Genomic DNA, 24,122 nt, shown 5'->3' on the forward strand with positions numbered 1-24,122 from the left:
ATAAATGAAACTAATTATAATCCCAAACTCACCATTTACTAGAGAACAATTTAAACAATGGATTCTATATAAGTTTCCCTTTTAAATAATGACAAATTTTTTAAGACTTAACTAAATTTAATCCAAAAAAAAAAGTGTCTGGCTAGGAACTTTCAATGCAATGCTCTAATTAAAAGCAGGAAATATAATTAGAGGCATACTAAATCATAAAGCAAAATGTCCAATTGTCAAGTGAAACTTAAATTCTATTACTGCTTAGTATCCTTCTAATACATTTCTTCTTACCTAAGTTAGCCAAAGTCAGGGGATTTTTGCTTGTGATCAAAGAACCCTAACTGATATAACTAGGTACCCTAGTTCTAAGTTAAATGTGGCCTCTTAAAAATGGGACATCTTGGGGCACCACGGTGGCTCAGTCAGTTAAGCGTTTGACTCTTGATTTCGGCTCAGGTCATCAGGTCATGATCTCATGGCTCGTGAGAATGAGCCCCTTACCAGGATCTGTACTGACAAGGCGAAGCCTGCTTGGAATTCTCTGCCCCTCCCCTGCTCGTGCTTTTTGTCTCTCTCTCTCTCTCTCTCTCTCTCTCTCTCTCAAAATCAATAAATAAACATGAAAAAAAATTTTTTTAATGGGACATCTTTATTTATGAAATAGAATAGCTCAAAATCATAACAAAAAAAAGGCTTTAATGTCAGGTACAGTTGAACGGGAGCAGGAGGTCTACTGAATTAATATAGAGAAGGTCAAAGTCTTGTTTCTAATTGTCACCAGGAAATTTCTATTGGAAATCTGGGTATAAGGTCAGAGTTCAATATATAGACACAAGTATCGATTTATTTTTCCTTCTGAAGGCAAACTGTGATCTAATGCACCATTTAGTTTCCTATGCACATCACTTCCCACTTCTCTTTAAAACTTAAAAAATGAGTTCTTATTTTCATGGATGAACTGACACTGAGTTTGAAAATATTTTATTTTTATATTATTTTTAAAATTTTTACTACATTTCTCCCAAAAGTAACACATACTTGAAATAAATCAAACAATACACATAATGATAGAGAAAAGGTTAATTTTTCCTCTACCTCATTCCCTCAGGTCCCACTTTACTAAAATAACCAAAACTGATAATTTGCTATATATGCTTTCACAGCTTTTTGTAATATTACCAGTTTCTTTTTATAAAAATGAAATGACATTATATACATTACTCAATGCACTTAACAACATCTCAGACATCCCTCCAAAGTATATAGCATATAACTCAATTCATCCTTTTTCATTTTTGCATAATAATCCATTGTATAGATACACCATAATTTATCCAATAATTTCATTAATTTTCAGACTCATCAGACTGTTTCCAATCCAAATAATGCTAATCAATATCCATGTACATGTGTCCTGATATACTAGAGGACAGATACCAAAAAGTGGGATTGCTGGGTCAAGAGGAATAAAAAATGATACTTCCATTTTTTTAGAAATCTTGTACGTATAAAAGAGTGTATATACACAAAAATAAAGGGAATATGAAATAATGAACTCCCATTTACCTATCATTCAACTTTGACAATTGCCAAATATTAATGTTCAATTGTTTTTTCCTTCTCTAAAAAATGTAAACAAGTCTCATTTTAAAAGTTTTGTCTCGGGCGCCTGGGTGGTTCAGTCGGTTGGGCGTCCGACTTCGGCCCAGGTCATGGTCTCGCAGTTTGAGTTCCAGCCCTGCATCGGGCTCTGTACTGACAGCCCGGAGCCTGGAGCCTGCTTCGAATTCTGTGTCCCTCTCTCCCTCTGCTCTTCCCTGCTCATGCTCTCTCTCTCTCTCTCTCCTTCAAAAATAATTAAAATATTAAAAAAAATTTTTTTAAGTTTTGTCTCAGGGTGCTTAGGTGGCTCAGTCAGTTAAGCGTCCAACTTTGACTCAAGTCATGATCTCATGGTTTGTAAGCTCCAGCCCAGCATCAGGCTGTCTGTTGTCAGCATAGAGCCCACTTTGGATCCTCTGTTTCCCTCTCACTCTGTCCCTCCCCCACTCACACTCTCTCTCAAAAATAAAATAAACGTTAAAAAAAATTTTTTTTTGTCTCCATAAATGGCTCTGAAAGTTTATTAAAATCCCTTTTGGAACAGTAGTTACATAGTAACCACCAGTGTTTGTATCTTCTTTAGTACTGTACATAACTACTTAAAAAAAAAGTCACCCATAATAGTCACTTCCTCCCTCTACTAAGCTCTTCGCAATGGAGAAACAGCAGAATCAAAGCATCTAAGACAGTAGAAAAAGAGACTAGGAAAGATCATCCTAAAAGCATACAAAGACCTTGAAAAGGAAAATATCAGGCAGGCATAGAGGTATATTAAGTGACAGAGGCAACAAAGAGAAAGAAAGGAGTAACATTAAGTAGATTTTTAAAAGCTAGCATTAGCTGGTGGGGAAAGTACTTAAGGGATTGCTGGTGGTCCGAATGGGAAATTTAAGCAAAGAAAGAGCAATTCATGAGGAATAGGACATGCTTTTGAATGTATTTTAGAACTAGCTGCTTAAAATCTATTGCACTACTCATCAGAAAGCTAGGAGAATAGCCACTTAGCGCTCAGCCAGCAAAGGGAATTTGGAGGGAAAAATATCACTAATGTGTAACAAAATAACATTTATTTCTCTTCAAATATAAGTAACATCCCCACTAAGGAAGAACAATATAGAATGTATGCATATGTACACATATATGCAAAAGGAATACTACACCAAAATGTGTTCCTCAAAAAAAAAAAGTAATGAAATTTCAAATGCACCAAAGACAAGTGCTATTTAAAGCAACCCCAAAGTAAATTATTTTGTACAGTGAACATTTTATACAATAATCATATCCTAATTTATTTAAAGTGTGGTTTCTCTTTTTTAAAATATTAAATTCCCTAATCCACACAGCATTTATTTTTTAAAGATTTTTTAAGCTTATTTATTTATTTTGAGAGAGAGAGACAGAATAAAGGGCAGGGGGGTGGGGGGGAGAGAAGCCCAAGGTAGCTCTGCCCTGGAGCTCAAACTCACAAACCCTGAGATCATGACCTGAGCCGAAATCAAGAGTTGGATGCTCAACCGACTGAACCACCCCACAAAGCATTTACTGGTTGTTCACTATATGCCAGGCACTGTACATACAGAACAAAACATCAGTCCTGCTTTCTAGGAGTTTACAATCTAGTGAGTGATTTAGACACAATTAGGATACGATGTCATATATTTTAATGGTGTATTTTTTCATTTAAGTCTGCGGGTAAACACAAGAAAGACCACTGAACTATAGCTAAGGAGAGTCAGGAAAGGATTTACAGAGGAAGTGAGCGACATAGGACTTGAATCTTGAAGGCTGAAGAGTAATTCAGAAATGAAAGAGAAAAGAATCTCTACAAAGATTGTGCAAAGCTTGGTGATTCATCTCAATGCATTTAAGCTGGAAATATATTTCTAGTGCAGACTTAACAAGAACCATATGTGGCCTACTGATACGAAGTTTTAAAAATTTTACTGTTATTGTTAAGCTGTTACAGCATTTATGTGAGATTGATGTATGTAGGCATGTGTTTATATGTATATGTGTTAAAAATGGTGGTTACAGATATCAGAGTGAATCTACATTATTAGCTTCCACACCCTTCCTGATACCCCACCTACAAAATAAGTAGATTTGAAAATAAAACAAGGGTTCATAAAGGCACACGAAGTTGACAGCAAAAAGCTGAATCCTTAATCGCAGGGAGAAAAGCCATTCTGTGAATGGAGGGAAGAATAAGTGAAATACAGGATCTGTCGGAAATGTATTTACAAGACAGTTAGACCTTGAAATCTTATCTAGAGTATAAATGTGAGAGTCTCTGGACTGTAGGGCATTAGCACAGTAGAGGGAGAGTATTGGGGGAGGGGGTAGGTAAAATATTTTTTAAAGGGAGACTGAGTAACTGAATGTTGAGACTCTTCTTCCCACCCAACTCCTAATATGTTAGCTGCTAAGGTACACACACTCTCCAAGGCAGCAGACTCAAAAGAAGGTTCTCTGGGAAACAGATCAGCTCAAAAGAAAACACCTAAACATACGGACATCCGGAGTTCCCTAAGAAACGGCCCAGCCAGATCATCCCATAGTTAAACCCATAACCAACAAACAAGGAGGAGGGCACCTGGCTGGCTCAGTCAACAGAGTGTGCAACTCTTGATCTTGGGGTTGTGGGTTCAAACCCCACGTAGGATATAGAGATTACTTAAAAATAAATTCTTTTTTTTTTTATTTTTTTTTTCAACGTTTATTTATTTTTTTGGGACAGAGAGAGACAGAGCATGAACGGGGGAGGGGCAGAGAGAGAGGGAGACACAGAATCGGAAACAGGCTCCAGGCTCTGAGCCATCAGCCCAGAGCCCGACGCGGGGCTCGAACTCACGGACCGCGAGATCGTGACCTGGCTGAAGTCGGACGCTTAACCGACTGCGCCACCCAGGCGCCCCAAAAATAAATTCTTAAAAAAAAAAAAAACACAACAAGCTATGGCATCACAGTAGTACCCAATTAGTTGTGTAGTACAACTCTTAAAGATCACCAGATATTTGACGATGGCCTCTATTATAAAAGACAGAGGCCAAAGAAAACAAATGGAAAAAGTAACTTGAAGGAAACAGAGACAAGAAAAAAAAAAAAAAAAAAGAACTTCCAGTAATATATTTTAAAAACTGAGAAACTAAGAGAAGCAATCAAGAGATATGAAAAGAATGCAATGGGGGAAGGGGGAGGACTAAGAAGAAAAAGGTCATTACAAAGTATAAAAATTAGAAATGAAAAATTTAACAGAAAGGTTGAAAGATACAGTTATAGAAATATCCCTGAGAGTAAAGAAAAAAGACAAAAATACGCAAACAGAAGGGGTGCCTGGGTGGCTCAATCAGTTTAGCATCTGACTTTGGCCGAGGTCATCATGATCTCGCAGTTCGTGGGTTCGAGCCCCGCGTCAGGCTCTGTGCTGACAGCTCAGAGCCTGGAGCCTGCTTCGGGTTCTGTGTCTCCCTCTCTCTCTGCCCCTCCCCCACTCATACTCTGTCTCTCCATCTCTCTCAAAAATAAATAAAACATTAAAACACGTATATATACACACACACAACAGAAGATGAAAAGATAATTTTGAGAACCTGTCTAGGAATTGGAAGGTCTGGAAAAACATCAGTGAAAACAAAAGAAAGGAAATCATTAAAGAAATAATTCAAGGGGTGCCTGACTGACTCAGCTCGTTAAGCATCCAACTCTTGATTTTGGCTCAGGTCATGATCTCACAGCTCGTGAGTTTGAGCCCCACATCGCACTCTGTGCTGACAGCATGGAGCTTGCTTGGGATTCTCTCTCTCTCCTTCTATCTCTGCCTCTCCCCAATTTGTGCGTGTGCACACACACACTCTCTTTCTCTCTCTCAAAAATACACATTTTTTTTTAAAAGAAGAAATAATTCAAGAAAATTTCCTGGAACCGAAAAACCATGACTTTCTAAATTGAAAATGTCTGTCAAATGTTCAATACGATGTTTAAAAACAGAGCCACACCAAGGTTTTTAGAACACTGAAAAAAGAAGATTCTGTCAAATTTGAAAGAGAACAGATTTCTTAAAAAGATAAAGAATTTTAGAATAATATTAAACTTTTAAAATGCAACACTTGAAACTACAACATACTGTAGCTGTAAAACTGTGAAAAAGGAACTATTTCAAATAGTTATATCCAAGCAAAGTATCCCAAGTTCTCAAAAATTACTTCCTTTTCTTTCTCCTTTACTTTCTATTATAAATAGAGTTTATAATCTTCAAAATGATCGGAGTAAACAAAGAGGAAGCCATGGGATTTGGGAAATGAGATCCAACAGAAAAGAGGTGAAGACAATCCCCAGGATAATCGTGAAGGGAGCGTTCAGGATGAAAGGTCTGTAGCAGGCCTAGAGAGGACGGCAGGTCAGAAGCATCAAAAAGTGCCTTATGAACCAAGGCACTTCATAAACATGAAGTTGATGGTCTACGTATGAATAACTTTAACTGAGAATATACAAAGCTTTAAAAATAGACAAATATTTTGTGTCCTGAGACAATATGTTCACACCGTTAGATTTATATTTAATGTAGTTAGAGTAAGTCAAGCCATATTCTCGCCAATATTCTAAAAACTGCTATCAGGCTCAATCCTTCATTGATGAAGCAATGTAGCTCTTTTAAATTATTTTTAAAAAGATTTCTGCTGGTGAGATTTAAGACATTATTCACAGATCATCCAAGGACCTGGATGCATCAGACACTGAGATATTTATCCATATTTTAATACACAGTAGTTTCTTCAACATGTGGAGAAGAATGTTTTATTCCTTTGTAGTAGTTCAAAGTTGAGAAACCACTTGAGAAGTGAAAATGCAGGAGAGCACATAATAGGCCCTTAATACAAACACTTGCTGAGATTGCTCTTTCTTTTCCAATCTATAAACAAGAAAAGGCAAGTGAAGATAAAGTTAACTATGTATTTTACATATACACATAAACACACATTCATGTACACACACACAACATACATTCACAAATATTTAAAATTTCTCCCATAGCTCTATGTGAGTTTTCAATTTCATTTTTTAATATATTTTACAATTTTAACTCAAATGAGTAAGCTTCAAAAATGTGTTTTCTTAAAGAGACTGGATGTTGAAAGAAATTTTAAACAATATCGCCTTTACTAAATAGAACAACAGAAGTATTTTTGTAAGAGTTGTCCTTCTTAGATAGTATGGGCAAAAAATATTTCCCAGAGATGAATGATTAACCTGTTGAATTCAAAAAGGCTTATTATGTCCATCACAGGAATAAAAGGCACAGCATAAAGAATATAGTCAATGATACTTAATAGGGTTGTATGGTGACAGATGGTAGCTACACTTGCGGTGAGTATAGCCAAATGTATAAACTTGTGGAATCGCTATTGTGCACCTGAAACTAATGTAACACTGTGTCAACTATACTCAGATAATTTTTTAAAAAGACTTATTCCAAAAGACTTTACAAGTATTTAATTAGCTTTGACAAACAAGTTGACTAATCAGAACTGATTCTTAAGTAGGTAACGAAACAATCTGAAAAATACACAAAAACAAACATGGCTTAAAGTTCTCCGGGGACAGAATACATAATAGAAGTTGCAAATTCACACATACATGGGTGGAGTGGTGAGGGTACAAAATGGAGAATGTGCTCAGTTCCAGATAATCATTACCACGTGAGCAGACTCGGACCTCTAGATCATTACGTTTCTCTAAGAGAAAACTCTTTGTGAATTTTCCTATTGTCAAATCTTGATAGTAATTCATTTTTTTCATTTAGCTAATTTTTTTCAGCTCATCAAAACAGGTATGTGTTCTGAATTCAATTTCTAGAGTTTATGGGGCTTGTAGTATATGCCCTCTAAAATTGAGACCCAGCTTTACCTCTGTGTTAGATAGAATCGTGTATCAGATTTACTTCTGTGTTAGATATAATAGTGTATCAAATATAAATACACTTGCATAGAATGAATGAATTCATGTGAATGTGACTAAGGATTCAAATGACTCAATGCATACTTTTTGAATACCACTTGAGCCAGACCTTGTACAAGTCACTATGGTGGAATAAAGAGGTGACTGGACATTAGTAATTAATGTAAGTTTCCGATCTTTCTCTGTCTTCTAAAAATGGGCGAATAATTTATCATCCAAACCAAGGCACTTCTGGGAGTGAAAAGAGCTGTGTTAATAATTAGGCTGACAGGGGTACCCGGGTGGCTCAGTCAGTTGAGTGTCTGACTCTTGGTTTCGGCTGAGGTCATGATCTCGCAGTTCATGAGTTCGAGCCCTGTGTCGGGCTCTGCACTGACCATGCGGAGCCTGCTCGGGATTCTCTCTCTCCCCCCTCTCTCTGCCCTTCCCTTGATGTACTCTCTGCCTCTCTCAAAATAAATAAAATAAACTTTACCAAAAAAATAATTAGGCTAAGAACAACAGGCGTAAACTGGGACCCTGCCAGACAAACCAGGCTCTACAGTCACCCTACCTAACAGAAACCAGTCTGCTTCAGTCTCCTCCCCTCTGCCTACCCAGGCTCACACAGTCCAAGGAAAATCCTGCCTTGCCAGGCTATCTCTTCAGACTATAACAGAGAATTAGAAGGAAAGGGGGTAAAAAGGAAGTCGAGAGTTGTCTTATGATAGGAAGAGTTAGAACTGAATCCTAAGGTTTTTGTTTTGTTTTGTATTTAAGAGGTACACAATCAGCGGCAGTGTGGAATGACAACAGATGGGTGAGGGGAAAAAAAGAAAAACTGCTAGAGACTGCATGTTGCCTTCATGTCATTTAATCAAGAGAGGTAAAACACTCAAGCTAGCTGAAAATCCTTTTGTTGCATAGACTTGGACTACCATCCTTAACCAGAGAGGACATGGTTTTATGAATGCGGCAGAAGTAGAAGACATGGTCCTGCAATCTAGGGGGTCAAATTTTATTTGGGGAGAAAAAGACTAACAAAGAATTAATACAGTGTGATACAAAATTGAGTGCTCAATTGTACCATAGGAACTGCAAACCTGTAGGACTTGAGAAAGATCGAACAGAGCAATAGGAATCTATCTCCCCTTCTTGTTGTTCTCGTTTCTCCTCAAAAGGATCAGGGGACAGGCACAAGCAGAGGAGTTCTCAGTTGTATGTAATGACAGTCCAACCAATCCCCACGAAGCTCTGATTGGGTTATCAAATATTAAAATAAAAACAAAATCCAGGATTAATCAAAATACTGGGTTTTTTTTTCCCCCCATTGACTATCACATTATCAAAAATGATACTTTATTTAAGTTGTGATTCTGGATTCCACCACACCTTTCAGTCAGAAACTAAGGGACCCCTGGTAAATGGCAATGACACAGAAGTCTGGCCTCCGACAACATGGATGGGCCAAAGCTTCAAACACACCATGAATTTACCACCAGGAACAAAGACTCTACCTGATCCAACATAATAGAGTTGGCAGATTGTGAGCATGGGGGGCATCTACAACACACAGAATACATCCATATTTTCCAGCCCATATACACAGAACGATCTGAAACTTTTCCTCATTCCTTCCATGGACCATCCCCACCTCCCCAGGATAAAAGACAATAGTCAGATACAGGGAAAGGCGGCGGGGGGCGGGGGGGGGGGGGGCGGTGAAGGGTGAGAGGGAAGAACATAAGAAAAATGAGATACATATATACAGACACTAAATTCATTGAATCACCAAATATTTTGTCCACATCAAGCATTCATCAAGGGATACAACATACACAGGCCACACAAGTATCCAAATATCCATAATTCCCTGTGGAAAGGCTGGCCACAATCCAAACAACTTTGGTAAAAACAAGAATATCCTTTCTGTCAAGCTTTCTGTGTGACTTCTGTTTCTGTTAAGCAATTTTTAAATATCATTATAGTCCTAAGCTTGAGAAACACTTGAGTACCTCAGAGAAAGGGCTATGTAAAAACACAAATCACTCTACTATTATATTACTGTGCAAAAAGCAGGACTTCCCAAAAAGGAGAAAAAACAAAACAAAACAAAAAACCCTGACATAAAACAAAACCCACATTAGGTTTCAGACTATTAAAAGAAAATGCATTCTCTTGCCCCATTCTCACTCCCCAAATCCCCGCTCCATTAGATTGTCAACTACCTTGCAGGAACCCTACAGAGCCCATTTCCAGTGACCTTTAATCAGTCTCCTCTGAGACACAATCCACTGGACAGAATTCTTTTCCATTTGCCAAAGTTATTTTCTAGCACTCCAAGTTACCACTTTTAGTTCCAATTCCCACCGTGAACTTTTAAAATTCATTTCTCGCCACTTTGGAGAAATGCTACCTTCAAGAAATACAGAATAGCTCTAAATTCCTGTGTAACAACCTCATAAATATTAATTTTTAAGCAAGTTATCTTTATCTGAGTATCGGTTTCCTCATCCCTTGCCACATAAAGAAAACTAAATGGGAATAATATTCACAAAGCTCCTGATAAATCGGGGGGGGGGGGAGGGTGCAAAAAAAACGGTAGCTATTTAAAAGAAGATGGAGAAAGAAGTGGTATTACTCAGCATTTGCTCAGAGGAGGGAAGAAAAAAAGACTTGCTTGGTATATGTCTCTTCTGCTAAAACTTGGAGGCACTTAAATTAGGAACATCCCTGCAACTACTTAAAGGAGGTTTGAAAAACTAGCAGGTTTATGGCAATGATGTGAACTATGCTCCAGTGTTAGTGCGGTCACGAAGCATAACACACATTGGTGAGTCTAGAAAGGATTACAGGGTTTATTTCACTCTTTTCTCATGATAGCAGCACCTACTATTAAGAATCATTTCAACTCTGTAATTTTTTATTTCAAATAAAAAAAATTTTTTTTAGGGGCACCTGGGTGGCTCAGTCAGTTAAGCATCTGACTTCTTAATTTCGGCTCAGGTGATGATCTACAGACATGATATCAAGGCCTACATCAGGGCTTGGGAATCCCCTGCATGGGATTCTCTCTCTGTCCCTCTCCTGCTTGCATGTGCGCTTGCTCTCGCTCTCTCAAAATAAACATTATAAAAAAAAACAAGAAACAAAAAACTCCTCTCCCACAAAGACTACATAGTACATGAACACTGTGATTCTCAAGAAGGGCTAAGAGCCAAACCTAATGTCAGTGTGGCCTATCACCAGCTCCCCACTGACACGGGGCCTACCACAGTCTAGGGGCCCCTGACCATTACCCACACATAACAACCATGTAATGCACTAAAACTTAAAATTTATTTTTTAACAAAACTTAAAATTATCAATGCCCAAGCTCAATATTCTGCCACCACCTGAGCTCTTAAGCCTCTTTGGTACTCCCCCCGACCTAATACGGGGAGAGGATGATTTGATCTCTGATTTATCATCTCGCAAGTCCATTGGGAGATGAAGACAATTAATGTGGAACATGCTGTGAGCTCCCTAGAGAAAAGTGCAATTTTAAAACAAAATATTTTATATTTTCTTCACTGGTAAAATGAATTGCTCCTTTTTTTTTCCACAGTGCTGTACATAGCAATTCAAGATTTTATCACAGCTTTCTGTCAAAAATATTAATACTCAATTTGAAAGTTAAAGAATATCTACGCTTTTTCAAAATGAAAAGAACATTGTTTATTCCAGTTATAAAACTAATAAATATGTGTCATAAAAAAATCCATTAGTATTGGAAAGGATAAAGAAGAAAGTAGTAATCAACCATAACCCTAATGCCCCAACAAAACATGAGGGGCATTACGACATAGTTCTATGCATATACATATATACACACATAATTAATGGATATCTATGTATTTTACAGAAGATCATATTCCCTAAAGTGATTTTTTTAACCTAATATGATTTAAAAATCTTGAACAGCTACATAATATTTTATGTCCATGGATTATCCATAATCAACCAGTCATCTAAAATTAAAGTTTTATGCTTTTTCCAGTTGTTCTTTGTGCTACAATGAACTCTCTTACATTCCAGGCTTGCATAATGGTTTCATCAGTTTTTAGAAAAGCAATTATTAGTCAAAATGATACGGATACTTAAAGTTATAAAAGATATTGGCAGATCACCTCTAAAAGTAGAATCATTTACCCTCCAACCAATAGCAGTTGAAAAGGCCCATTTCCCTATAATTCACTGGTTATTGCCTATCTTCTCTCATCTTTGCCAATTTGATAAACAAAAATTTTATTTCACTGTTTTCATTGTTTCATTACTTCATTTCTGGTAAAGTAATTATTTGATGTGTTTATAGAGCATTGGTTTTGGGAGTGTTTTTTTGTTTTTGTGGGCGTGTGTGAAACAACTTGTCCTAATCTTTGGCTGTGTTCTGCCCTTTTCATACGGATCTGCAGTCCGTTTTTGCTACTGCTTTGTGGGAGCTCTTCACTCAATAAAGGAAATACATCTTTGTCTGCATATATGTCACAAATAATACCAGTGTGTCATTTGTCTTTCAACTTTTTTGATGCTTTTTGAATAAAGTTACTTTTAAAATCCTGATTTAGTCAATATATTCATCTTTAAATTCATGGGGTTTGGGTCACTATTCGAAGGCCCTTCCTTTTTTTTTTTATTATTAAATTATTCATCTGAAATATCTCAAAGTGGAGTGCTAGGATTTTTAATTAAATATTTAATCCAGCTTATTTTTGTATCAGTACATAACATAAAGGAGAGATTCAGTTTTGATATTTTTTCTAAATTTTTAATCAATGGTTCCCAACACCATTTATTGAAGAATCGTTTCCTTTCTTACTGACACTCCATCTTCATCGTATGATAAATCGCATATATTTATATCTTTCTGAACTCTCTTTTCTAAAACACAGTTTTATATGTGTATTTCTGCACTGATACTCACTGTTTTAATTATGTAGCTTTGCACTGTGTTTTCACATAACAAAATAATGCAAAATATGAAAACAGGATGGCACACACCAAAAATATTTCCTAACTTGTGTTATTTTACAATATTAAAATACTGCAAAGGTTCAAGATTAACAAATGAGACAAATGATATGAATACTAACAATAAAAACTAACACACACATGTTAGGAACACACATAATTTACAGCTTACATAGTGCTTTCACATTACCTAACACTATGTCCACCACACTAGAAGCTATTGTTCCTTACCCAATCATAATAAGGAACTCAGATTTGTTAACTCACCTATGATCACATAGTAAATGGCAGAACTACAACCTGAATTTCATATTCCATGATCCTTCCATGAACCCACTAAGTTAAAAATAGAGCAATTACCTATAAAAGCTCAAAAAAATTTTTAACGTTTATTTATTTATGAGAGAGAGAGAGATAGAGAGCGAGCAGGGGAGAGGCAGAGAGAGAGAGGGACAGAATCCCAAGCAGGCTCTGTGCCATCAGCACAGAGCCCAATGCGGGGCTTGAACCCATGAACCATGAGTTCGCAGCCTGAGCCGAAACCAAGAGTTGGATGCTTAACCCACTGAGCCACCGAGGCGCCCCCCAAATTTCTTATTTTTAAGCAAACTATCTTACCAAGTATACATTCTATACACACGCACATATATAAACACACACATACAACTACACATAGGTATTATACACCTATACACATACATACACACACATGCATGTGAATGCACACACATACCTTTATTTGAATGAAGAAAAAATTTTTAAATCCAAGCTGATATTCCTGAAGCTTTGATAATTCCACCAATATTACAGACCCTAACTATGTAACACAAAACAATGAAACAAGAACTAAAAATTGGGACTATATTTCCTTAGAGATGGTTACCTTCTCTTGGTTTCCCAAATGCAGTTAAAATACAAAATATTTTCTTTTTTTTTTTAATGTTGATTTATTTTTGAGAGAGAGAGACACACAGCACAAGCAGGGGAGGGTCAAAGAAAGAGAGAGAGCATGAGTGGAGGAGAGGCAGAGAGGGAGACGCAGAATCCAAAACAGGCTCCAGGCTCTGAGCTGTCAGCACAGGGCCCAATGCGGGGCTCATAATCAGCTGTGAGACCATGACCTGAGCCAAAGTTGAACGCTTAACTGACTGAGCCACCCAGGCACCCCAAATATTTTCATTTTCTAGTAAGAATATTTCCTCAGGTAGTAATTATTACTAAACTGAAAGAGATCCGTTTTGGATACCTAATAAAACAGGTCCCACTATCAGACTACCAGGAAGGATCTAAAAGCAGGAGACTATAGCTGTGTATATTAAAAATCCAGATCAGCCCTGAGATTCACTGGGGGAAAAAATTACTATCATCAAATGTGAGAGTATATAAGGCAGAGGGTCTACAGATTTCCCCAGGAGACTATGGTATACCAACCACCATGTCATGTAGCCCAGCCAGGAGAAAAAAAATTTTTTTTCAAAGAATGGTAGAAGGGGTCTTACCAATACATTCTCCCAATTTAAGCTGCAGTGTTAGCCAAAGATCCTGAGCCACACAAGGTTACTGTAGGGATATATTATTATTGATTTCCTATCCTTTAAAAGCTTATACATATTATATTGCATATATCGTGCACAATAAATTGTATGAAAAGTATTATTACCTCATCTATTCAAGCTGTCAAATGAAGGATGATGTGCTAAAAAAGTAAAAAATGAAGCTATTATATCCCCAAGCACTGATGAGACTTTACAAATACCAAATAGTTTATATTATGTAATATGACAACCAAATTTGAATCAATTAAGCCTTGGAGAGGATCACATTTTTAAAAAATTAGTTTTAGTAGAGGAAAGAGATGACTTTGGAGAAAGAGAAGTGGGTTTGGAAGAGACGGCATAATGGGACTTCTTTGATTAGAGGTCAGGGACTTGCTAGAAAGGAGACTCTGCCCACAGGGAAAACAGAAGCAAGTGATCTGCTCCAGTGCTTGGCAGGGTACTCTTGTTACCCAACGTATTCAAGCGACATGTTACATGAAACACAGAAGCAGCCAGTACCCCACCTGAGGTAAAGGATGCCAGCCTATACTTTTCCCTAGGTAGCATGATGGCATCTCTTTCCAGGCATGAGGAATCGATAGCAGACATAACCCCTCCACAGCAGCTTTGATACTTGCAAAGGAAATAGGTTCTCAAGTAGTAGACCCAAAGAATGAAATACACATACCTATCCCAAAATAGAGGAAAGCAGAAAGGGAGCTTGACTTTCAAAATAATGTATTCTCCACAATAGCAAATATATTCTTTGGGGCAGTGAATCATTATGCCAAGATGACTGTGTGAGATTCATTTTTAATTTTTTCCTACAGCATTCAAAGGAATTCAAACTCTCAGAGGATATCACAAAAATATAAAACACTTCACAGGTCACACATTTAGAAACACAAAACACTTGAAACTAATAAAGGTAAATAGAATTTTTTTTCTAATCTTTCAGGAAATAAGGAACTACCCAGAAATTTCATTTGTTTTCCAAAATTAAAGACATTTCCATATCTTTTTTATTAGAGAACAAATTCAGGAACGAAGACTGATCCTCTCATCTTTGAAAATTTACAATAAAATCATTACTTGGTTTTAAAAATTAACTTAAAATGGAGATTAATGGTTCCATTAAGCCATGAATATATTTTGTATACACAAACACACACACACACACACACACACACACACACACACACACATTTTATACATATACACATATCAGGTTTTTATACCTTTAAAATATGTTAGTCATTTTTTCTATTATTTGGCAGTTCTGTTAACCTGGACTATTCCTGACACAAATGAATAATTCCATCTATTGGTTCTCTCACAGTATTAGAAACTTTTTTCCTTATTTTAAATACCTTTCAGTGTACCATCAATGTATTTACTACCATGGCGGTCATTTAGGAATAGATATTCTTATATAGAACTTCTGATCTCTATTAAGATTAACAAGACCAAAAATATTCCTGTTTTTAAAGCTAGAAGTACAAAAATTAAACTGATATTGAAAACAAAAGACAAAAAAATAAACTCAAAAATAACTCAGGAAAATCTTTTTTTTTTGTATTGATGGATTGCTGAATATATTAAATACATGAAAAATAAATCAAATGGAAATGCTTCAGCTTACATCTTCATATGTTTACATGATGAAAACTTAGGGTTATTATTCAAGTTACTTATTCAAATTATAGTCTGCTTTGAGACAGAATTATGATTGTGGCGCCCTCTGCTGGGTTTTCTAGTCACAGACTCAACCTAATATCCCTATCAGGTTAAAATCAAACATTTGAGGCATGAAGTGATAAACCACTTTTTCAGTCACTGACCATTTTAAGCCTTGGCAAAGATTGTATAAAAGATTATATAATCAAAATCCATTTTACCATAACAGGATTTTACCAATTTATCATTAAGTAAAATCTCAGTACAGATTTTTTCTTTTAAAATAGGAAGATAATATAAAAATTACACTAAACATGTTTTAATAGGTCTTATTTTTGTCACCACTTCCATCCCTTGGCAATATATTCACATTTTTAACACAACATTTGTGACAAGACTTTTTAATAAATTGCTATTTTGGTAATTTGATGTATTTTTTTCCTACCTTGTTAGTTCAATCAAAACAGTTTACTTTAAAACATGAGAACAACCCTTAATATTCTCTTCATTATTAGAAAAAGATGGAAAGATGTTCTAGAGGTACTCATCACAAGTAATAATTAATAAATAGCTTCCATTTCCTGAACGTCAACTATGAGGAATATGTGTTATACACTTTCTATGTATTATATCCGGTTCTAAGAGATAATATAAACTCATACAAATTGACATAATGTAAATTGCTCAAGATGAATTTCAGAGCCAAGACTCAAACGTAGGTGGGTCTCATTCAAAGACTCAAACCTTTCCACCAAACAATACAACATCAGTAAAAAAGTACCTTTTGCATGCAATTTCTCCATTTGTCAATGCAACAACTTGGGGTGGATGAAGGCGGTGTGGAGTAAGTTGATGAGAAAAAAATGTCAGAGGAGGACAAGACAGGCATTCATGCATAAAATAATAACGTAGACCTTTATGAAAATATTTTTATTTTACATGATGCTGCCAGCTAGTGGCCCTATTTCATACTAGAAACAATACGTCATTTTTACATTACTGAATCAAAAAATTCCACATTTAACATTCTAGGACCATGTTCCTAAATTATATACGCATAAACCTGACTTAGTGATATTTTACATTAAAAGGAGAAGGTCTCCTCAAACACCACTAGCATCCCTTGTCCTAACCCCCGATAAAATGGAGATATGCCTAAGTGGGAAAGAATTCAGCAAGTGCCAACATGTAGAAACTAAAAAGGCAAACCTGTCACTATCTATGAAAAAGGATCCCATATTATTTAAATATTTTTGGATAATTTTAGGATACTTTCAGATTCCTTAGTGACAAAATACATAAATATTTGTCTATATTATGAAAAGCTTGCCATAGGTGAGCATAAAAACAAAATTATTGCCTGAGTATTGCTCAGGCATGATTCTATGCAGATGTAAAATTAGAGTGCATCTGATAAAGTAATGCTGTTAGCAAAGTACATTAGTTTAGTTCAGAGAAAAGTTACAGCAACAAAATTTCCTTTGAGAAAAAAGTATCTGAGTACAATTTTTACATTTGAAAAGGTCATATTACACAAATCATTCACTATCTGAAGAGAAATATCCTAGGCAACACACATGAAGGAGGGGTACGCAGCTCTTCATCATATGTTGTTTAACATGGTGATAAAAATATATTATTGGCTGATTTCTTTCATCATATGACATGATAATTATTTTTTTTAATTTTTTTTAACGTTTACTTATTTTTGAGAAACAGAGAGAGACAGAGTGCAGGGGAGGAGCAGAGAGAGAGCAAGATGCAGAATCTGAAGCAGGCTCCAGGCTCTGCGCTGTCAGCACAGAGCCCGACGCGGGGCTTGAACTCATGAACCCTGAGATCGTGACCTGAGCCAAAGTCGGACGCTTAACTGACTGAGCTACCCAGGCAGCCCAACATGATAATTATTTAGATAATTCTCTCAGTGAAGAAATTTATCCTGACAATCAGCTTAGATGAAAAGGCAACGTGTTCTATATTATAATACTGCATAAAACAAAAACCTTCTGGCATTATATTCACAGCAAGGGAAATAAATGGTTTTATTCTGTAATGAAAAAGGAAAGCAGGAAGTGGAAACGAAAGTACCCAAGATATAGCAAAGAAGAAAGAGACAGCCCATCTGTTGGATTAACTGAGAAGGTCAAAATGGAAACAAGAAAAAGAGACAGTCCAGTGTTCCTTTTGACCTACATTCTGTTATACACACACATATGCATGTACGCACACACGCACACACACTCACACAACTGCAAAGTGTAAAGACACCCTCATCCTACTGAGTAGGTGCATCTTACATGATGCTGATTCTGCAGCAGGAAACAATAAAAGTTTGTATTACACACACACACATATGCACACACATCATTACAATAAACCTTAGTGAGAAAAACACTAATTATAAATTCATTTTAAAACACTAAAAATATATTTCCACAAAGGGAACATGCAACTTACAAACATTTCCTGTATTGTCAAAGCTGGTAAGAACATCTTCAACATTCAAAGATCCATTATTATGCCTAGGAAGGAATAAAACATTTTAGTCAATGATTCTGAAATATTAACATTAATGTTTTTAAAAGCTGAGACACTGTATTGTGATGCACCCACTCAACACTAATAAACCCTTCCCTGCTATATTTTCAAAATATTTTCTGCCCACTAGAGGGAGAAGGAAAAGAAGTAACAGAATACATTCCTCAGGATATTTAATGTGATGATATTCTTGCTGAGTAATCTACATTTTAAAGTATTAATAAATATTTTTTATCATATTTGTTTTAGTTATATAAAGATAAGGTAGATTATTAAAGACAACAAAACAAAACCATACCTTTAAGAATCTCAAAAGAGAAATAAACTGTCAACTCCACAACCACACTCAACAATATACAGATTTTCTCCATACCGGCCCAACAAACTCAAAACTTCAGCCACAAAGAACTAACCCACCTTCAGATCTGCACGATCTACCTACAGAAAGTTCTAAATGTCAGGGGGCCAATAGTTTCATATCTTTTGCCCACTAACCTTAATTCCATCCCTTTTAATTCTAATCTCTCTTCACTTGGCAGCCCCTGAAATATCTAATTTGATTGCTAATATTTCATTAATACTTACAAAAGATACTATTCTTCATATACAAACGGGCCTTATTGTCAACAGGTCACAGAGTTTGAGACACTTTTCCAGGGGTGATTAAACACAAAAAATTGTTGCTAATGCGTCCACAATCTTCCATATTCTCCCCTATATAAGCGGAGTTCATTTACAGCTGTAGTTCTCTAGGATGTTGTAACAGTTCATAAGCAGTTAATTACAATTTACTTCATCAACACCACTTTGTCATTAAACTTATCATATCTGACATATATTGTTACCAACTGAACTGTGTCTCCAAATTTCACATGTTGAAGCCCTAAACCCTGGTACCTCAGCATAAAAGCGTATTTGGAGAAACGGCCTTATTTAAATAGGTGATTAAGTCAAAATGGGGTCATTAGGGTAGGCCTTCATCCAATATGACTGCTGTCCTTACGAGGAAAGGAGACTGGGAAAACAGAGCATGCGCACAGAGGAGCAACCATGTGAAGAGGCAGCAAGAGGGCAGCTACTTGCAAGTCAAGGAGAGGGGCCTCAGAGGAAACCAAACCTGCAACACCTTTCTCTCAGACTGCTAGACCTAAAACTGTAAAAAACAAATTTGTTGTATAAGCCATCCAGTCTGTGGCACTGTTTTTGGGAGCCCTAGCAAACTAATACATTTAGTAAGAAAATACACGTAAACTGTATTAGCCTTTGCAGAACTTCTTATTTCTGTCATACAGACCCAGTTCTTGGACAGAGTGACTGAGATTGGAAGAAGTTATGTGCAATCATCACGGCCAAATAAGCATTGGGCTCAGAAGTATCATAATCTAAGAAGACAAAGCTACCAAAGTGTTACCAATAACACAGTGATTCTGTACCTTCTCTGTATACGTGATTCTAGGTAGAGATGAGGTTATACGCCCTAACATGGAAAACTACAGTATACATGTAAGAAAAAGAAAGAAAAAGGTCAAAGTATTTAATACCTAAAATGCAAGATGAGGCTCTAAAAGTGATCAGCAACATGGCACAGAACTTAAAAAAGTTTTTCTTAAATATAAAAGCAATCTACGGTTCCTTCAAGAAAAACAATGCTCATAATCCTATCATGCAGAGACAACCACTATTCATATTTTGCTATAGAATTTTATTCCATGCTCATACTTTCATTAAATGACTAAGAGCATATTTCTCCTGTTTTGAAATTTGTGTTTTAAGATATTATAAAACAGTTTCCTACATCATTAAGTATTCTCTTGCAACATGAATTTAATGGCTCCCAAGCTGTTCAGTGAATGATTGTTGGCACCGTAATTTACCGCAACAACACTTTATTTGTTGTATGTTTAGTCTGTGCCCAGTGTTATGCTGTTATGCATATTGTTACAATGAGCACCCTTGCAGAAACATCACTGAGCCCATTTCTCATTTTCCTGAGGATAAATCCCTAAAAGCTTCTCAATTCAGGATGGATATATATTTGAAATTAAATATATATTTTGAAAAATGTTAAATATTTCTGAAAAAAACAGAAACTGGGATAATTGAAGTGAAATTCATGTTTAAAAATTAAAAAGCATTATTCAAAACAAAAAGTGTGATTTGGCAAAATTATCACTGAAGCAGAACTTGTCTAGTCTTAAAAATGTTACCTATGGAAGCCAAAAAAAACAGAGTGTGGCCTATGACATTTTTAAATGGGGTAGGAAGTGCTTGGATGGCTTAGTCGGTTAAGTGTCTGACTTCAGCTCAGGTCATGATCTCGCGGTTTGTGGTTTGAGCCCCACGTTGGCTCTGTGCTGACAGCTCAGAGCCTGGAGCCTGCTTCGGACTCTGTGTGTGTCTCTCTCTGCCCTTTCCCACCCCCTCAAAAATAAACATTTTAAAAATAAAATAAAATGGGGTAAGAAGTAGGGAAAGTGTAAAACTAACTCTATCCCTCTAAATAACTTCCAAAAATGAAAATCGCTTATCTATGAAGTCTAGACATCCTAAAAGAAGGCATCTCATGAAAGAATAATGTCAGCAATCACTGTTTTCAACAGCGTAAGAATTAGTGCTAACTATAGGAAAACGCTCATGAACATAATGCGGTAAAGATTCAGTTCGATTATTTCAAGTTCCCTATCACTTGTCCCAACTTCATGGACAGCTTTTTCTTAACAGAGTCATCTACTTTATTAATGTGTCAACTGTATAACATCTTGTCTAACCCTAATCTTTCAACAGTTTACCTAGGTCCTGCCTGGACAATGTGGTTAGATAAAAATACTTATAAGGAAGGGACCCCAAAACTTCAATCTTAGCATTACACTAGCAATTAATGTTACTGAAAAATGACATTTTTTTTTTCCAACATATCAAGGTATAAAAAGTTCACTCTATCTTTCTCCTAAACTCCAAAGCTTTAACTTCTTTCCCAAACCCTTAACACCAATAGCCATTGTAAATGTTCTCATCACAAAAAAGAAATAGTAGCTATGTGACATGACAGTGGTATTAGCTAATGCTATGGTGATCATCATTTGACAATATATAAGTGTATCAAATCGACACATTGTACACCTTAAATTTACATACTGTTATATATCAATTATCTCTCAATAAAGCTGGGGGGGAAATTACCCATAGTCAGTCTCTCTTTTTTTTTTTTTAATTTTTTTTTTTTACGTTTATTTATTTTTGAGACAGAACATGAACAGGGGAGGGGCAGAGAGAGAGGGAGACACAGAATCGGAAGCAGGCTCCAGGCTCTGAGCCATCAGCCTAGAGCCGGACACGGGGCTCGAACTCACGGACCACGAGATCGTGACCTGAGCCGAAGTCGGACGCTCAACCGACTGAGCCACCCAGGCACCCCCATAGTCAGTCTCTTCTAAAAGCCAACCCATTTTTTCATCAAGCACTTTAAGCTAACCTATAATTGATGATTTTTGAGTTTCTCCCATGAATGGCCTATGGAGTAAGTAGACTAAGGAACAAGTCACTGGGGCAGATTATTATTTAAAAGGAGGGAAACATGTGAGTTCAAGCCCCGCATCGGGCTCTGTGCTGACAGCTCAGAGCCTGAAGCCTGTTTGGAATTCTGTGTCTCCCCCTGTTTCTGCTCTTCCCCCGCTCATGTTCTGTCTCTCCTTCAAAAATAAATTTTACAAAAACATTAAAAAAATAAGATAAAATAATTCATCACTTCTTGTAAATCATTCCATTGTGTTGATTTAACAAACTTTAAAAAATGTACGTGAAAGTAATGGTACGTCATTCCAAAACTACCTTCTAAACCACTGCTTTTAGCTACTGCAAGTAATTTTTTTTTAAACTCTAGAATGCTCACAATTCAAACAATACTGAAGACAATAAAGGTAGCTAAAGAAATGTAACGGAAGCAGGTTGAGAAAACAGCGGATACAAGATGTTAAAGGAACAAAAACGGGGATCCATCCATGTTGGGCAACTAACAGAAAACAAGAAGTGGTAAGAGAAATCAACATGAACAAAGTGGACAATGGAATGGAATAAACTATTCTTGGCAGAAATCCTCCCCTCCCTAAGCAACTGCAGTAATTTCAGCGATTTTCTATATGGTAACAGAATTATAGAGTAAGAAATAGAACGCTCAGAATAAGCAACGAGGAAATTAGTTTATCTGGGCCTCAATCCCTTCATCTGTAAAATGAATAAGTGGATACATGATTGCCTCACGAGAGGCAGCATGTGCAGAAGTTAAAAGTGCAGACTGTAGCTGTCATTACATAAAATGTTACCAATGGAGATAGCTAGATGAAGGGTATGTGAACTCCTTGTACTATTTTTGCAACTTCCTGAATGTCTGTAATTACTTCGAAATAAAAGTTTTTAAAAGTACAGGCTGTGGAACCAGACCACTGGGGTTTGAATACAGGCGCGATCACTGGCAGTGTGACCTCAATCAAGTCATTTAACCTCTCTGGGTTTCACTTTCCTCATCTGTAAAATGAGGATAATAACAGTACTTACCTCAAAAGGTGTCGCGTGGATTAAATAAGCTAATACATGTAAACCACTCACGACAGTGCTTGTGACATAGTAGTCACTCAGCAGTCAGCCATCATTAATGTGGTTGTGATCTTTTAAAAATTATTCTAAGATTGTGTTCAGCTCTAGAATATGTGCACGCGATTGTTACCTTTGTATTACTAATGTGGAGAGAAAAGAACTAGTGTGAAAAAAAGAGGAAAAAATCTTGGTAGCCATCGCAGCCAATGTTCTAGCTTGGTCACCTGTCTTCTCTCCATAAATTAGGATTCAATGTCGTATTTATATAGACAGACTTGCATTTATTTATTTATTTTATTTATTTTAAAAATGGATATATCACAAGGAACCATGCCACCGGAAAGGAGTCTCAGTTTACATTGGAGCCTGGGTTCCTGCCACACCAGGGTCATCTCCAGCAGGTGGAGAACCATGCCCTATTTTGAAAACTCACACGAACCGGAAGATTTCCCATTCTCTCTAGCTAACCCTTACCAGGACTTGGAAGATGTCAGGAAATCGTTCATGGTACATACTACACTTACTGCGTCTGGTCTACCAGCAGATGGAGAAGTTAAGTTTTAGAACTTTATACCTGAAGACCCCTATGGGATCACTGTTCTTCCTTCTCTTTAATTTCCTTACAGATGCTATCTTCCAATTGTGTAATCATCTTCATTCCTACTTTGCAGAGTTACCGGAAGGATTACAAGAATCAGAATACAACAAAGCACCTAGCTTGGCACCTGGCACACGGTAAACATTCCATGCAGTTTCCTTCCCTTCCGGAACAGGAACTAAACTAATTATCTCCATCTGAACACGAGGCAGTTCAGGTATTCTAATTAGAATCTCATAATGAATATCCAGGCAAGCTCAGAAATCCCTAGGTTTTTATCTTCTTTTTGGAGTTTTCAACAAAGCAGTATTGTGAAACCAGATCCTAATGGTTCTTCCCTGCCCACCCTCGTCAATTTTTATCCAGATCCCAAATTTTCAGCTATTATGATGTCTTTTAAAGCTTAGATATTTTAAACTAAAATGGTTCGAGAAACATATACTATAAATAGACACCCTTTGTGAAAACTTTTTTTCTGAAAATTATTCCTCGCCTCACCTAAACCTTATTCAGTCACATTCCACTTAAAATGTTTTTTGCTCTTCTTACAGTTACTGTAAATGTGCTCCTCCCTCCCTTTCAAGATGTGAAATCTTGTCAAAAAAGGCAGATTTTATAAAATCAAACACCTACAGTAATAT

At 36.5% G+C, this 24,122-nt stretch overlaps 1 protein-coding gene across 4 annotated transcripts in view; it reads right to left on the reverse strand.

Moving 5' to 3' along the window:
* The window catches only part of CAMKMT (calmodulin-lysine N-methyltransferase), a 408,367-nt gene that overhangs the window by 367,174 nt on the left and 17,071 nt on the right, over positions 1–24,122 (reverse strand). For all 4 annotated transcript variants that reach the window (XM_086701200.1, XM_086701201.1, XM_086701199.1 and 1 more), the window contains exon 3: positions 18,213–18,277. In XM_086701200.1, the coding sequence (XP_086557326.1) occupies positions 18,213–18,277 (65 nt within the window). The remainder of the gene's footprint in view (positions 1–18,212; positions 18,278–24,122) is intronic.

Source organism: Puma concolor, chromosome A3, assembly GCF_028749965.1.
Source record: "Puma concolor isolate L17-30 chromosome A3, mPumCon1.1.hap2, whole genome shotgun sequence".
Taxonomy (NCBI): domain Eukaryota; kingdom Metazoa; phylum Chordata; class Mammalia; order Carnivora; family Felidae; genus Puma; species Puma concolor.